General features: G+C 39.3%; 1 protein-coding gene across 3 annotated transcripts in view; it reads left to right on the forward strand.

The window, feature by feature from the left end:
- LOC137010875 (inactive rhomboid protein 2-like) overlaps positions 1–16196 on the forward strand; it is a 185906-nt gene that overhangs the window by 119215 nt on the left and 50495 nt on the right. For all 3 annotated transcript variants that reach the window (XR_010893416.1, XM_067373275.1, XM_067373276.1), the window contains exons 5-11: positions 4424–4607; positions 6884–7093; positions 8353–8481; positions 10758–10873; positions 11151–11363; positions 11476–11587; positions 12631–12705. Coding sequence is in view for 2 of the 3 variants with exons in the window: in XM_067373275.1 (XP_067229376.1) it covers positions 4424–4607; positions 6884–7093; positions 8353–8481; positions 10758–10873; positions 11151–11363; positions 11476–11587; positions 12631–12705 (1039 nt within the window). In the remaining variant the exon portion in view is untranslated. The remainder of the gene's footprint in view (positions 1–4423; positions 4608–6883; positions 7094–8352; positions 8482–10757; positions 10874–11150; positions 11364–11475; positions 11588–12630; positions 12706–16196) is intronic.

Below are 16196 nucleotides of genomic sequence, written 5' to 3' on the forward strand. Positions count from 1 at the left end.
ATTCTGCCAATGCGATGAGCCACATCCACTGCTGCCACGATTTCTTCACCATCACTGCCTGGAATTGCTGCACGGCAAATTTCTTTCACCTTAACTTTGACGTTTTCCTCCCGCTTTTCGGCTACTCGACATACGACATACTCGACATACATACGAAGATTGTACCGACGGCTATACCGATCTGCGTCATTTACCTTTTGCTCCAATTCAGTAACTTTCTTTTGCATTTGTTCCACTCTCACCTTCATTGTGCTGTTTTCTTTCTTTAGATCCACTACTTCTTGAAGAGAGAACTCCAGAGATTTTTTAAGCCCCTCGATTTGCATTGTGTTGTGTTTGACAGCTTCATTAGTTTGATCTGCTCGTTCGTTGATCTTGCCAGTGATAACGCAAATTACGTTGTCTTGTAGATCGGCCAAAGATGGTTCAGAACTTACTTGCATTTGTTCTTTGCACGCTTTCTTTGGAAGTTTTTTTTATCCGGTGTATTAGGGCTCGAATCACAGGTCCCATCACTTTCCTTGCAAGCCTTGCAGGAATAGGAGTGTATATCTTTATTCGTTCTCTTATCATTGCTGGTAACTACCTCCATTTCTTTTCTTCAGTACATGACTCAAATGTCAAGTTTTTCTCCATAACCGAGTCTGACAGGTTCCGAGATAAAGTTCTCAATATAACGAATAAACCAACAAAATTAAAAAAAAAATGACAATGATACAAAAAAAAATGCAACCGTATTATGCAAACATCGCTAACTGTGTGTGACAAGATTTTAAACGTTCCTCAACGCAAAAGCTAAACCACTCGTTTCGCCATCTTGGATCAGACCCCATTTACGAGACTTTGACCAGAGCCAGAGCCATCTCTCTCTATGGCTCTGACTTTGACCAGCGGATGTCGCTAGCGTGCCACGTCCTTCTGCTCCGCTGCTCTGCGCATGCGTAGAAGTTTCTCATTATTATGAAATACTTAGTCATAATTACGAGAAAGTTTCTCATTATTATGAGAAAGTTTCTCGTTATTATGAGAAACTAAGTCATTATTATGAGAAAATTTCTCATTATAATGAGATACTAAGCCGTGATTACAAGAAAGTTTCTCATTATGATGAGATACTAAGTCATTATTATGAGAAAGTTTCTCAATATTATGACTTTTTTTTTTTTTTTTTTTTATGTTTCTCTTTGTGAGCTTTGGTTAGTGATGGCTGAAATGCATCTTTACGCACAACTGCCAGCGTGCATGGAGAGCATCTTGAGACTCCAGAGACACCAGCAGCTTTAAATACCTGTTTGCTGCTCAACACTGGCTTTTTTATAGCTGCCCTTTTAATACAATTAATTTTTTTGACAGGAACTTTCATTAATAAGCCTTTATCTGACCGAGTTCTGCTGTGCTCTAAATCACTCAGAAATCTTATGATAATTTGATAATCTCCATTCAGTTTCACAAAATATTAGTTGTTTTCATGCCTTTTGTACAACATTGGACCATTTCATGCTTTTCATCTTCAGAAAGATCTTTCTTCCTCTCCATATGGCATGAGAACTGTGACTTGCTTAATAATGTGGAACAACCTCTAAGTAGGGTTTCCATAGACCTAAGTAGACCTGGCAAATTATTTTGTCTGAGATTGATACCAGTTATCTAAAAAGACATGGATAAATAAACAAACATACATTTTCTTAGAAAAACTAAAATCTGAATTTTTATTCTACTGAAATCTTACTGATGTCACTTGCATAATAATGTGGAATGCGATGTATTACATACTTGAGTGTTTTGCATGGATAAAGAGATCCGTGGATCACTGCTGAGCCTGAACCACATAATTAACAGGAGATTAAAAGTCAAAGATCGCGTATCTTGTGAATTTCCACACAGAGGTAATGTCACACAATGATATAACAAGGATTTCTTTCGTCTCTGATAGACCACCATCTTCTCTTAATTAAAAAAAAAAAAAAATTTATTATATCTAGCCAAGTTTCATTTTTAAGTTTCTTCCAGCACCAAATGCAAGCGTCGCTAATACCCTTTTCCATCAAGGCAGTTTGAGTGCTGGTTCGGAGCCAGAGCCTAGTTTCAAATCAGTTCTTTGTCTTTCGACACACAAAGCACCAGCTCTGAACCAGGAAAAGTGGTTCGTAAGTAGCACCAAAACATTGCTGGGCTAGAAGTAAGAACCACTTGCGTCAGGGGATGGGCGTGGGGTTACCGTGACCAACAAAAAACTTGTGACCGCCATTTTTGAAATGGCAGCTAATTGAGCTAATAGCAGCTTGATTGTAATCTCCGTCTATATACAAATTACGGCGAGCCGTGTTTGGATGCCAATGTAGGTTCGCAAAGCCATGAGCATCAAGAGTAGTGAAACATCCACGATTTTTGATAGAGGGCTTGTTCAAGATGCATCGGAGCAGCGCGGACCGATTCGGCGGGTGCCGCGGATCCACGGGAGCGTTTGTAGAGCATACGACCCCTTGTGCTTTTGGATCGTTCTCGCTGAGCTTTAATGTCATGCGCCGATTGCTATGCGAGAAGCTGATGCATCTCAAACAAGTGTGTTTGTGTTTGGCGCTACAGCACTAGCTTTGCTGTGAAATATGAGACGTATACAGTGACATAATACTTGGCTCTGTGCTGCTCTGTAGTCCGTGTAAAGGCAAACCGGTTCTTAGAAGGCTCGTCAGATGAACCAACTCCGAACTGGCACTAGCACTAGTTCTGAACTAGCACCCAATTCGTTCTGGTGGAAAGGGGGTAACAAAGCACCAGCTTCGAACCAGGAAAAGTGATTTGTAAGTAGCACCAAAACATTGCTGCGCTAGAAGAAAGAACTGCTTGCGTCAGGGGCTGGGGGCAGGGTTACCGTGACCAACAAGACACTTGTGACCGCCATTTTTGAAATAGCAGCTAATCGAGCTAATAGCAGCTCAATTGTAATCTCCAAATGGATGTAGGTTCGCAAAACCATAAGCATCAACAGTAGTGAAATATCTGCGATTGTTGATGGAAGGCTTGTTCGAGATGCATCGGAGCAGCGCAGACCGATTCGGCGGGAAGCCAATGCATCTCAAACAAGCTTGGTGTGTTTGTGTTTGGCGCTGCAGCGCTAGCTTTGCTGTGAAATATGAGACGTTTACAGTGACATAAGACCTGGCTCTGTGCTGGCTCTCTAGCCTGTGGAAAGGCAAACTGGTTCTTAGAAGACTCGTCAGTTGAACCAACTCCGAACTAGTACTAGCACTAGCTCTGAACTAGCACCTGGTTCGTGTTGGTGGAAAGGAGGTATAAGACCAGAAGGGCACGAGCGGAACCATGCGCACAGTCGCATTGCCGCAGCTCACCGGCGCCTCTTGTGCACCTAGTCCATTATTAGTAGCTTTGTAGTGTCTCGGGAGTTCATGCTCATTGTTACATAGCTCTGTGGCTATACTGCACTGAAGCAGCGCAGTTTAAAGGAAACCTATTATGCCCCATTTTACAAGATGTAAAATAAGTCTCTGATGTCCCCAGAGTGTGTATGTGAAGTTTTAGCTCAAAATACCTCACAGATATTTTTTTATAGCATGTTAAAAATGCCACTTTTAGTGGTTGAGCAAAAACGAGCCAGCTACAGAACACCTAAAATGCTTGGGAGACATTCTCGTCAGTGCAGCAATGGCGGACTCGCTGTGAACGCGCTCAGGGCGGTTCTATTTTGAATCTGTCTGTCTGTCAACACTGTGGGCGGGGCATGTGGCTTTTGTGACATCACACTGCCAGGGATCTGGAAATTGCTTGTTCTGAGACACTGCTTATGATTTATGGGGATTAAAAAAAGGAGTGGGTGGATTTTTATCACTATAGGATGGTTGTGTTCACACACTGCCAACACACATTTATGTCCAAACACCATGCAAAAGTGAATTTTGCATAATAGGTCCCCTTTAAGATATAAACCCAGAATTCAGCAAACGTCAATTAACTTTTTGTCAATTTTTTTTCCCCTTCCGTGCAAGTTATTGGAAAGCCCGGATGAGTCATTAGTTTGGAAATAAAATAAATAACGAATAATAATTATACAATAACGAAAAATTAAAATAACACCATCCCCCCCCCGCCCCGCCCGACGATATCATCGTCCATTGCATTTTCCTGATAATTTACTCACCCCCATGTCATCCAAGATGTTCATGTCTTTCTTCCTTCAGTCCAAAAGAAATTAAATGAAAGACATGAACATCTTGGATGACATGGGGGTGAGTTAATTATCAGGAAATTTTCAATTGAAAGTGAACTTATCCTTTTTAAGAACTGATGAACTTAAATGTAAAAGCACATTGTAAAGGTGCTGTAATTGTATCACCTAATCCCAATCAAGCCAGTGGTGCTTGAACCCTGATGATTTTTTTTTTCTCTTTTTTTTTTCTGAACAAAGGGGTACTGCTCAGTGGTTTGGAGTGGGCAGTGTTGGTGAATCCAAGCAGCAGGAATGGCACAGAAAGAGCCTCAGGCACTGCAGTCAGAGATATGGCAAACTGAAGCCCCAGTATTGTGAGCAGAATGAGGCAGCCAGCCTGGACTATGGCCCGGAGTCACCTGTGGCCCCCAGAATGCCAAAGGTATCATACATGTTTACTGCCATTTAATTGTTGTAGTTAAAGGTGCTATAGAGGATGTTTGCAACGACTGAGAAACCAAAGACTGTTACTGAGTTTTTGAAATGAGCACATGCGTAAGAACAACCCCCCTCCTTTACAGCTCATTTAGAGGGAACGCCTCCCAATTCGCTGTGTCATGTTAGTGGATTCATTATGTCGGACTCACCGCAGGTAACTCATAATCTGCAGTTGTTACTCCTGACAAAACATTGCATGCGGCGCCTGTGGAGTGTGGAAAGTTACTGGAGCGTGCACATCTCTCACAAGGAACATAATGGCAGTGATTGACGAGCCAGAGGGCCAATCTGCGCATTTCTCTCACAAGAAATGTAATGGCAGTGATTGACAAGCCAGAGGGCCAATCGTTTATGCGATGATCACACAAACGATTGGCTGATGATTTTAAGGCCCTACCTCGTGCACAGATGATGTATATTGATATTATTCCTTTCAGTGCACCTAATAAATAGTCTTTTATCAGTTAGTAAAGACAGTTTCAAGTAATATTGCAAAAATGTATAAAACAAAACATCCTCTATAGCACCTTTTTAATGTACAACAAATAGAAAAATTATTTTATTTTAACAATATTTTAGATTTCTTCAAATTGTCAATTAATCTGCAATACTAATAACAATAGTTAAAATAATAATAATAATACTAATAAGTGTCAAAACAGTCTTTTGATACTTTTCTATATGTTAGTAGGGTTGTCAATCAATTACAAATTTTAATCATATTTCATTACATGATATGCTGATTATTCATTGCATTTATCTATATTTGTAGTTCACAAATGAAGATAATTTAAGACATTGTAACAAATTATTGAAAGGATTAAATTGACATTACAGAAAGTAGCTTAAGAATTGAAAAATGCTGTTTGTTTTATTTCCATGTAATTGAAGATAAGCCTATCATTGGCATACAGTCCACAGCCTTTCATTTGCTCATAGTATGTATGCATAAAACTAATAGACTTAACGGTACTAATGCTGCTAGTATAAATTGAAAATACTTTCTTTTTCTTTCTTTTTTTTTACATTTATGGTTTGCTTTATATTTGTACACAGGCTGTCATGTTAATGTTATTTTTCAAAAATCCATTATATCTTGTATCTTTTATACTCAAGTGTAAAAGCACTTTGTATTTGAAAAGATGCTTTTTATATTTTTGGGGCACACCCCCATGAACATTTTTTTTTTTTTTTTTTGCAAAAACAGCATCAAACCATAGAATTTAGATACATTTCTAGTTTCAGTGTTTTTTTCCAGACATTATTGTTTAAACACAATAACTATCATCTGTTTAAAAAGTGAACCACATTTGGTTTCCAATCACTGAAAATGGGTAAAATTTGAACATGGAGCTGCTTTGAGATCCCCATATCTATGGGACTAAACTATATAGGGCCTTGAAAATGAAGATTTCAAAAGGAAAGTTTATTAGGGTGAGAATCTAGAGTGATATTAAGATATCTTGAATACTACTTGAGTTACAGGCATGCAAACTTTGGAGAAGGAATATTTATGACACTAAGACAGATATGTTCTATGCAATTGAGTTGGTAGAAAAACATGATACATTTCTAGTTTTAACATTATTTGTTCTTCAAATATTACTCTTTAAAAGAAAAAAAGTATCAGCTGTATTGAAAGTGACCCACATTTGGTGTTTGACCACTGAAAATGTGTACAATTTACCAGTTTACTCATGAAGCCACATTAAGATCTTATTGCTTATCTTATATGCTTATTTCATTTCACTTTATTATTTCTAAAGCTTAGACAGCGTATCCTTACAGCACTTACATACAATAGACCGCTTGCTGCTACATGAACACAATTGCGTGAACACTGCAGCTTATATGGTTAGTAAATCACACCACAGACTGTTAAACATGATGCTTAAACTGTTGTGATTGCTCTTTTAATAAGCAAACCACACAATATGCACAGAAGTATGGAATAAAAGAGTGTTCACTTGTCTTAGATGTTGATTTCAGATGCTTTCTGAAAACACACTGCAGACTGCTAACAGCAACACTGTATTTGAATGTTGAGCCACAGCTCATTGGCCACTGATGCAACAGGAACCAATCAGCTGCACTATGTAGATAATGATGTGATCCCTACCAAGGACCAAGTTTCATTTCAGAACTAGGTATTTAATAATATGTGTTTTAATTTAATGCCAGCACTACTGAATCACAGTCTTTGTCTCTGTCACTCTTAAGATTGTGGATCCTTTGGCTCGTGGGAGGCAGTTCCGTTATGAAGATTCTGAGCGGCCGAGGACACCCCATACAGCATATCCTCCTTTGACCCCAGGTGTGACCTCTCTCTGTTCGTTCACCAGCCAGCGCTCTGGTTACACACATTTGCTGAGGAGAAAAAGAGAATCTGTGGCTCGTATGAGCCTCCGTGCTGCGTCCAACCTTCTTAAGGTGTGTTTGTTACCATGGAAAGTCTTTACATCACACCTCTAAAGATGTTTAATTAGTGTTTAAGATTTTCTTGCATATTAGTATTCACCTCCTGGTAAAGTACTTGTATGTGTATACATTTAAAGGGTTAGTTCACCCAGAAATTAAAATTTTGTCATCATTTACTCACCCTCATGTCGTTCCGTAAGACTTTCGTTCATCTTCAAAACACAGATGAAGATATTTTAATGAAATCTGAGAGATTTCTGTCCCTTCATAGATATTTCATGCAACTACCACTTTGAGAAATGATAAACAGAAATGGTAAACAGAAGTTAAGCATGCTTGCTTGATGTGAGAGAACCAATGATGTTCATTCTTGAGCATTATGCAGCACGTTTGAGCTTCCGCAAGAACCAAAGAGGTTTGTTATGTGTGTCAAGCTAATATGATTGAGCCTTTGTTTATGTTTGCTGATCAGTGTTTATATGTGAATAAAAGCCTAAATTAAATCTCTTCATCATATTAAGCCATGAAGTCTCTTCGAAAATTTTTAATAAACTGCTAGATTCATATGGATTGGATTTTACGATCTCATTATTAAAATGACAAAGTGGTAGTTGCGTAGACTTTCAATGGACAGAAATCTCTCGGTTTCATTTTAAATATCTTCATTTGTGTTTCGAAGATGAACAAAAATCTTCCAGGTTTGGAACGACATGAGGGTGAGTAAATTATGACAATTTTTTTCATTTTTGAGTGAACTAACCCTTTAAATGGATACTTTACCCTTAAATGAAAATTAATAATTTGCTCACCCTGCTGTTTAAATGCCGTATGCCCTTCTTGCTTTTATGGACCACAAAAGGAGATTTTTTTTTAAAATGTCCCACTCGTCCTCATCCATATATAAGTAAGTGAATAGTTACCAGCATCAAGATTTTTAAATAAAGATCCAAAAGTATCACAGAAAGCATGCAACACTTTATATTCCAAGTGTTTTGGTGTTATATGATAGGGCTTATATGGATGAGCTTGAGGGGGAATTTTTTTTTTTTTCCTTTTGAGTAAATGATGACTTAATTTTAGGGTGAACTACATGATTATAATAAATTATAGTAATGGGTATGTACCTTTTTGTCATTATAAATTAACTCTCCAATCCTATAATGGCTATATAGCTGAGCTCATTTTTTTTTTTTTTTTTTGCTTTGCTTGTATTATATTCCAATAAGTGAGGTTGTGTCATGTGGTACTATCCTCTCCTTCTGGTCCTGTAGGGTCGACAGGGTCTACAAAGTACTCAAACTGCACATGGATTTCAGAGGAGGAGTTTTGCTCGGCACAGCTGGCTCGAGGAAGACACTGTAGACACAGCAGACACCTCTGATTCAGTGTTTTTTAGCAAAGTGCGTATATTTATCTGGGTTTGTCTCCAATCTTTTCTACTCCTCTGTGCTTAATTGTATTGTATGTATACTTATAGTGTACTTAAAAACTTATTATTTTTTTTTTTAAATGCACTTGCAGATAAAATTAAATTAATGAAATAAAATGCTACTTAAGTGTGCTTAAAGAGAGTACACTTTCATGAATGTTTTTTAACACAATTTTGTACACTTTTAAAAATTGCACTTTGTAATATAAGTTCAAATGAAAAGTTTTAGCCTAAAGTATCTTTTAAATCATTGTTTTAATAACCTTTTGTTGTTAAACTTATTTTGATGTGTTGACTAAATGCTTGTCAGTACATTTGACAGTACACTTCAATCATACGGTTTACTTAAGAGTGCTTTTATGAGCCACTTTAGTAGAACTTAAATTCAACTAATTGCATTCAGTATAAATCTAAACTTAAAATTTAAACTTAAATTTCACACCGCAAGCATGAGCAGCTTCATGTCAGCGTAACTACATCATCACTGCAGCTGCAGATACGCATCAAAAAAGACAGCAAACTCAGGTTTGATTTAGCTAGAACCTATATACCTGTCTATGTAATAACTAAAAGAATATTTATATAATCATATTTTCTGGCTAGTTTACTTTAGTTTTTTATAATACACCATACTTTCACCCAAACTGAATAATTAAAAACAAGTTTTTTATGGGTAAATCTTTTATAAATATTTTTGATTCTTAATTTTCTTTTCTGACATATTCCACTTCGTTAAAACACACTATACATGTTTATTCTTTGCATTTTGAGCACTTTTGTGTGAAATCATATTTATTTTGTCCTTTCACTTTAATTGAGCGTCAGCCACGCAGCAAAAATTGTCTTTGCGCCGAAACCCCCGCGTCACTGCTGCTCAACGCTCACATCAATCATCAGCTCACGCAACGCTCCTGTTCCCGGTGTGAATGCACTCACTGGTTAACATACATGGCAGAAAAAAATATGCACCACTCATGCTTGCAGTGTGAAATGGCCGTAATTCATTTTTATTTTATTGCAAATAACATGCACGTAAGTGTCAGAAATCATTATATTCTGTTTGCACTTAAAGTGTCATGGAATCCCCCCTGTTTTATCCTGGTTGTTTACAAATCAGAGCTGGAAAAGTCTGACAAAAATGGGCGTGCAAAGCTCTGGAAAAGTGGGATTGGAAGAGAACAACCAAAGAAAAAACAGACCTACAACACACACATTATACAGAATAATGAATATTATTAAATGAGCTTGGAGAAAAATGACAAGAAAATCCCAAGCTCAAGGGAGAAATGCAGAAGAACATTTAAAACTAATAATATTTTAATTAATAATATTTTAATTATCATATGCTCGCTCTTAGTATATCGTAACAATTGTATTTTTATTTATGTGTTCGTATTCAAACGAAACATACTACACAAGGTTCACATGTCCGAACGCAGAGCAGGCAGAGGTGAATGAGCAGCACATTTATGACATTTGAATTCGCCGCTGAGATCTCATGCGAACATATTTTCCATTTGTGCTGGTGGACAACAGCAAAACAAACCGCCTGCACCAAAACTTCAGCTCTGGTCGCGTCGCAGGGAAACACATTTTTGTGTTGTAGCATTGAGGAAATGAGCACCTAAGACCCATATCTCTGAATGACAACAATAGGCAATGAGACAGAAGCAACAAAAGTGATACTTCCTCATGCATAATACTGCAATTATAATCTTATGCATACTATGGTGCAGGGATTGGATTGAACATGCTCTTTCTCATGAATAAATGCAGAGAAGCGCTCAGAACCGGGTGATGTAGATTCGCCCCTGCAAGCCTATCTATCACACACTCCGAAGCCCGAAGCTACGTCACAAAATAGACTGCTTTTTCAAAATTATTGCTTTTTGAAATTGCTCTGAAAAATGCAAAAATAATAAATTTTCACTTGTTGATAAACTTTATGGGTGCTATTAGTGTTTTCAGTGAGTGCCTGTACATATCTGTTCACATCTCAAAAAATGTGTTCTGGGGTTTCATGACACTAAGTTTATTATTTTAAAAAGTATATTATTTCCATAATAAGTATGCAAAAGTGACACACTGTCAAACTAATGTTTTTATTGTTTTGAAAATTTGACTTGATATTTGTTTAGCTCTTGACTTAGTAGATAGATAGGTAGGTAGGTAGGTACTGTAGGTAGATGGATAGATAGATAATGCATACATGTTTTTAATGAATGTCTTTGTTCCTCTCTTTCACAGGTAGATGTTCATGAGGAGCTTTATTCTATGGCAGATGATGTTTTTGAGTCACCCCCTATATCAGCTTCTTGTCCTGTGGCAAATGTTTCTTTGGGCGAGGGAATATTCCCAAGCTTGTAAGTTAAAAACAGAAATATGAAAGAATTTAAAAACACTGAATTTGTTTAACACTGAACTGACTTCAGCTGAACAACAGCTGAAATGCATAATTTTCCTGTTATCACTTTAAAGCTGCTTTGAAACAATCTGTATTGTATAAAGCGCTATATAAATAAAGATGATGACTTTAAATTATAACAGTACATGTGTTGCCTTACAAAGCCTATTCAGTAGCTATTTCAATTTAGTACACACCTGTTTTAATCCTACTGTTCCTTTTCTCTTCATCTCCAGAGGAAAAAAGGATGTCCCCAAAACTGTGACGACCTCTGGGAAAACCTCTTCTCATCGTGGCGGTCGAATTGCCTCCAAAGTGAAGCACTTTGCTTTTGATAAGCAGAGGCGTCAGTATGGGATGGGTGTGGTGGGGAAGTGGCTGAACCGACACTATAGACGCAGCCTCAGCAGCCAAGTACAGAAACAACTGGAAGATTTGCACAGTCATCGGTGAGTAAGAAAACCCAATTAGGCTCCTCAAAATTGACAGGAGCTTCTCAACCTTAGATGTTGCTTTTAAATTATTCAGAGAAGTTGTGATCATTAATTGTTTCTTTGTCAGGCCATATTTTACCTACTGGATCACCTTTGTGCATATTGTCATAACACTGCTGGCCTGCATTACATATGGATTTGCTCCTGTGGGCTTTGCCCAGCATTCTACTACTCAGCTGGTAAGATAACAAAAAGAATGTGTTAGGATGACACTGAACCTCTCAGTGTTATATATATTATGTAACGTAGCTGATATGGATGCAGACTAAGACAAAGGTGAAGAGGACCTAGGTGCGGTTTATTGTAAAGATGATAATCCAAAAACATGACAAATGAACTACAAACTTGAGCTTTACATGAAACAAAAACCTAAACATTAACTAAGAACTTGACTTGACTGATAACAGGGGGTGAGTGAAATTGCAAGCACCATGATAAACTTTGCAAGAATCGAAAATGGGCTACTTTCCCATAGACTGGAGTGAGGGGGAAACATGTCGCATGTTGGAGTTTGTAAACATGTCGCCTTTTTCACCTCTTTTGAGTTTGCAGGTATGGTTGTCAATAAATCAATATATAATTATGATTTAAAGGGTTAGTTCACCCAAAAATGACATTTCCGCCATTAATTACTCACCCTCATGTTGCTCCACACCCGTAAGTCCTTCCTTCATCTTCGGAACACAACTTAGGATGTTTTGATGAACCTCTTGATCCAAGAGGTTTTTTATCCTCAATTGAAAGCAATGAAATTACCACATTCAAGGTCCAAAAAAAGTGGTAAAAACATCATTAAAATAGTCAACGTGATTACAGTGGTTCAACCTTAATATTATGAAGTGACGAGAATACTTTGTGCGCAAAAACAAAGCTTGTTTATACTGAGCCAGCTTACATAAGCAGTATTCTTACTTTTTAAATTACTTTTTAAGTGTTAGTCAGGAAATGCCAGTCACATTATTAAAGATAGGACAGTTTAAGAGGGGACAGAAAGCAATCAACAGCCCATTTAGTCACCCAATTATATGTACACTGTGTAAGTTGGCCATGCTGTTAATGTTCCATTTTATATCCATTATGTCAGACATTTTGCAGCTCTTTCTGTGGGGGGCTGCTCTGAAATTGTATTACTGCTACAAGAGTGTGAGCAATTACAAAACTGTTTATTATACATTTGGTTGCCCATTATCCAATCCATTCTTTTTTTCTCTCTATGTTTAAGGTACTGAGAAACAAAGGGATTTACGAGAGTGTAAAGCATGTGCAGCAGGAGAACTTTTGGATTGGTCCTTGCTCTGTAAGTGACACATAGAGTGATTCATTACATTAAACTTAACAACCGAATAGGCACGTTACCGATTCTAGAGTTTTAATGATAAACTGTTAAACTGCTATATTTACAGTGTATATAAAAAGTCTACACACCCCCGTTAAAGCAGAAGGTTTTTGTGATGTAAAGAATGAAACGAAGATAAATCATATCAGAACTTAATGTTTGGGATGGGAAACTAAGTTTTCAGTTTCAGAACAGCTGAATTGAGTTAGTTCAATCAACTCTGAGTAGGTTCACTCTGAGTTAAGTACGTGGAACAAAACTATGAAAAGCCATAATCAATGGAGCTCCGATATTACGAATTACCATGGCAACAGCATGTGCAATCGCACCTTACACGCTACTGCCTACACCACTAAAAAAGGCAAATTACTTGTGTTATTAGTTTAAATAGACTCCGAATAATCTTGTTTTCCGTTTGCATTAAGATTATTTTTAATACCCCCCAAATAATTTGACATAAGACAAAAAACGTACTCGGTTACTAACGTAAACTCGGTTCCCTGAGATACGGAACGAGTACTGCGTATGGGGAAAGGTCTCCTTTTTCCCAGTTACTGAAGCCTTTTTCAATTACGCAGTGTAACTGCATCGTCATTGGTTCCCTCATAGACAAGTTGTTGAACCAATGACGGCGCGGCATAGCCGCGCAGCCTATGGCGACAAAGCCCGCGAATATTCCCGCCAAAATGGGCGGGGTAGCTATATAAGCAGGCGCGTTGCCATAGGATTTCAGGTCATTCGACTGAAGCGACGACACTGAAGCCGCAGCCTCGTGGCACGGCATGTAACGCAGTACTCGTTCCGTATCTCAGGGAACCGAGGTTACGTTAGTAACAGAGTACGTTCCCTTTCGATACTTCACTCGTACTGCGTATGGGGAACGAATTCAACCGCGCCATGCCACGGCAGGGAACGACTGGACTGAACCAGAGGACAAGTGAGAAGGCTGGAGCTGTCGAACCCTTGTTACACTACCAAGAGGGGAGTGAACTCCCAGAGTGGCATGAAGCGGAGCTCAATAGAGGCCGCTGGATCATACAGAGATGACCGAGCTTGTAAGGTCAGGACATCCAAATGATAAAATCTGACAAAAGTTGACGGCGAGGACCAGCCGGCTGCCTCACAGATGTCTTTAATCAAAACTCCACTAGACCAGGCCCAAGAGGAAGCCATTCCTCTAGTGGAGTGGGCTCTAACTCCTATGGGGCAGTTGAGGCCCATAGAGGAGTAACAAAGAGTAATAGCATCGACTATCCGACACGCAAGACGTTGCTTTGAGACTGAAGACCCTTTGGTGCGGCCACCAAAGCAGATAAAGAGCTGATCGGATTGCCGGAAAGGCTGTGATCGCTCAACATAGGTCCTTAATGCCCTGACGGAGCAGAGCAATTCCAGCTCTCGCTTGTCCGACGAGGGAGGAAGCACTGAGAGGGAAATGACCCGTGCTCTGAATGGAGTCAAGAGCACCTTAGGGACGTAGCCATGCCTAGGTTTCAAAATGACTTGAGTCGTTGGGCCCGAACTCAAGGCATGCAGGGCTCACGGAGAGGCCCTGCAAGTCACCAACTCGCTTAACCGATGCTAGTGCAAGTAGCAGAGCGGTTTTGAGCGTCAGGGGCCTGAGGTCAGCTGAACGCAGTGGCTCAAAGGGAGGCCCTTTAAGAGCTCTGAGGACCCAGGTGAGGTCCCAGGTGGGAACAGTGAGAGGACGAGGAGGATTTAATCGCCTAGAACCTCTCAAACGCACCAGGAGGTTGTTTCGTCCCACTGACTGGCCAGCAATAGGAGCGTGAAATGCTGCAATGGCTGCTACGTAAACTTTGAGCCTTGAAGGTGTGCGACCCAGACTCAAACGCTCCTGGAGAAAAAAGACAGTATCGGAGATACGTCACACTCCACTGGGTCTATGTTGCGTGTAGAACAGAGAGACTGGAATAAATATGCTACATCAACTGATATGCTGAATATAAATAACATAGGTCTCACCTAAGACAGGTGAGAGTGTCGTTATATTTCTCAAAGGACGCTTGCAGGGCAGAACCGGCAAACAACGCGTTGAGAAATTCAGCAAACTCTGCAGAAATACGCTGTATCAACTGATATATATAAAACATGTGTCTCACCCGAGACAGGGGGAGAGCGACATGTTATATTTCTCAATGAATGCGGCTTGCGGGGCGGAACCGGCAAGCAACGCATAGAGAAACTCAGCGCAAACAGCAGAATCAGCTCCATTAATACAGTATAAAAACATGTTTCTCGCCCGAGTCGGGGGAGAACGTCACGTTATATTTCTCAATCGACGCGGCTTGCGGGGCAGAACCGGCAAGCAATGCATAGAGAAACTCAGCGCAAACAGCAGAATCAGCTCCATTAATACAGTATAAAAACATGTTTCTCGCCCGAGTCGGGGGAGAAGGTCATGTTATATTTCTCAATCGACGCGGCTTGCGGGGCGGAACCGGCGAGCGACGCGCATTGAGATAAGGAAAAAGACTCACACAAATAGAAAATGTATCATGAGTCTCGCTTAAGTCAAGAGCATCATGTCAAATTCAGCTGAGATATTGTTAACTTCTGCAAAAATCTGCTATATAAACTGAATGTTTATAACATGGGTGTCACCCAAGAGGGGGGAGAGTGACATGTTATATTTCTCAATACACGCGGCTCGCAGGCAGAAGCGGTGAACAACGCATAGAGAAGACTTCATTAAATTAACCATATAACATGTTTCTCACCCAAGCTAGGGAAGAAAGACATGTCATATATCTGAATTAACGCGGCTCGCGGGGAGGGACCGGCGAGCAACGCACATAGGGATAAAGCCGCCTTTCCACTGCACACGACAAACGACAGCCGTTGGACCGGAAGTCATTCGTTTCCAATGGAGAGTAGTACGGGGGCTGCGTGGAGTTCCGATCATATGCGAATGCGGAAATTTCGGATCCGATTTGAGCTTCAGATGCGTTGAAATATTTGAACTTCTGCGGCTAGACCGTATGCGACCGGCCGACCGGATATGATGTACTCTAGTCAAAACGATGAGCACGAAGTTAGAATTACCAATATTTTAACACTTTAACGTTATTATATAAACACTATTTCTTTAAAATGGTGGTTATCAATAATTATGTAAAACAAAAAAAGATATTTTATGATTATTAAATAAATTTTTACGTTGAAGCTCTATAAAATCTACTAGTATGTTTTTATTTCAAATGTATTGAGGGTCATTTGCTTTGTATGGATATATTCATACATGCATTAACGTTACATTCATTAAAATCGTTCAGTTTACCATGGTGGTTGCTTGGGTTGGAATAAGCCGAGGGTAACGGTTGCTTCACTACCAATTTCTAAGTTCCGTGCGACTGCCGCTAGGGGGCGAAATGCGACAATCGGATGCGAATGTCGTGTGCAGTGGAAAGGCGGCTTAAGAAGAAATAAAC

The sequence above is a fragment of the Chanodichthys erythropterus genome, chromosome 21, assembly GCF_024489055.1.
Source record: "Chanodichthys erythropterus isolate Z2021 chromosome 21, ASM2448905v1, whole genome shotgun sequence".
Classification (NCBI taxonomy): domain Eukaryota; kingdom Metazoa; phylum Chordata; class Actinopteri; order Cypriniformes; family Xenocyprididae; genus Chanodichthys; species Chanodichthys erythropterus.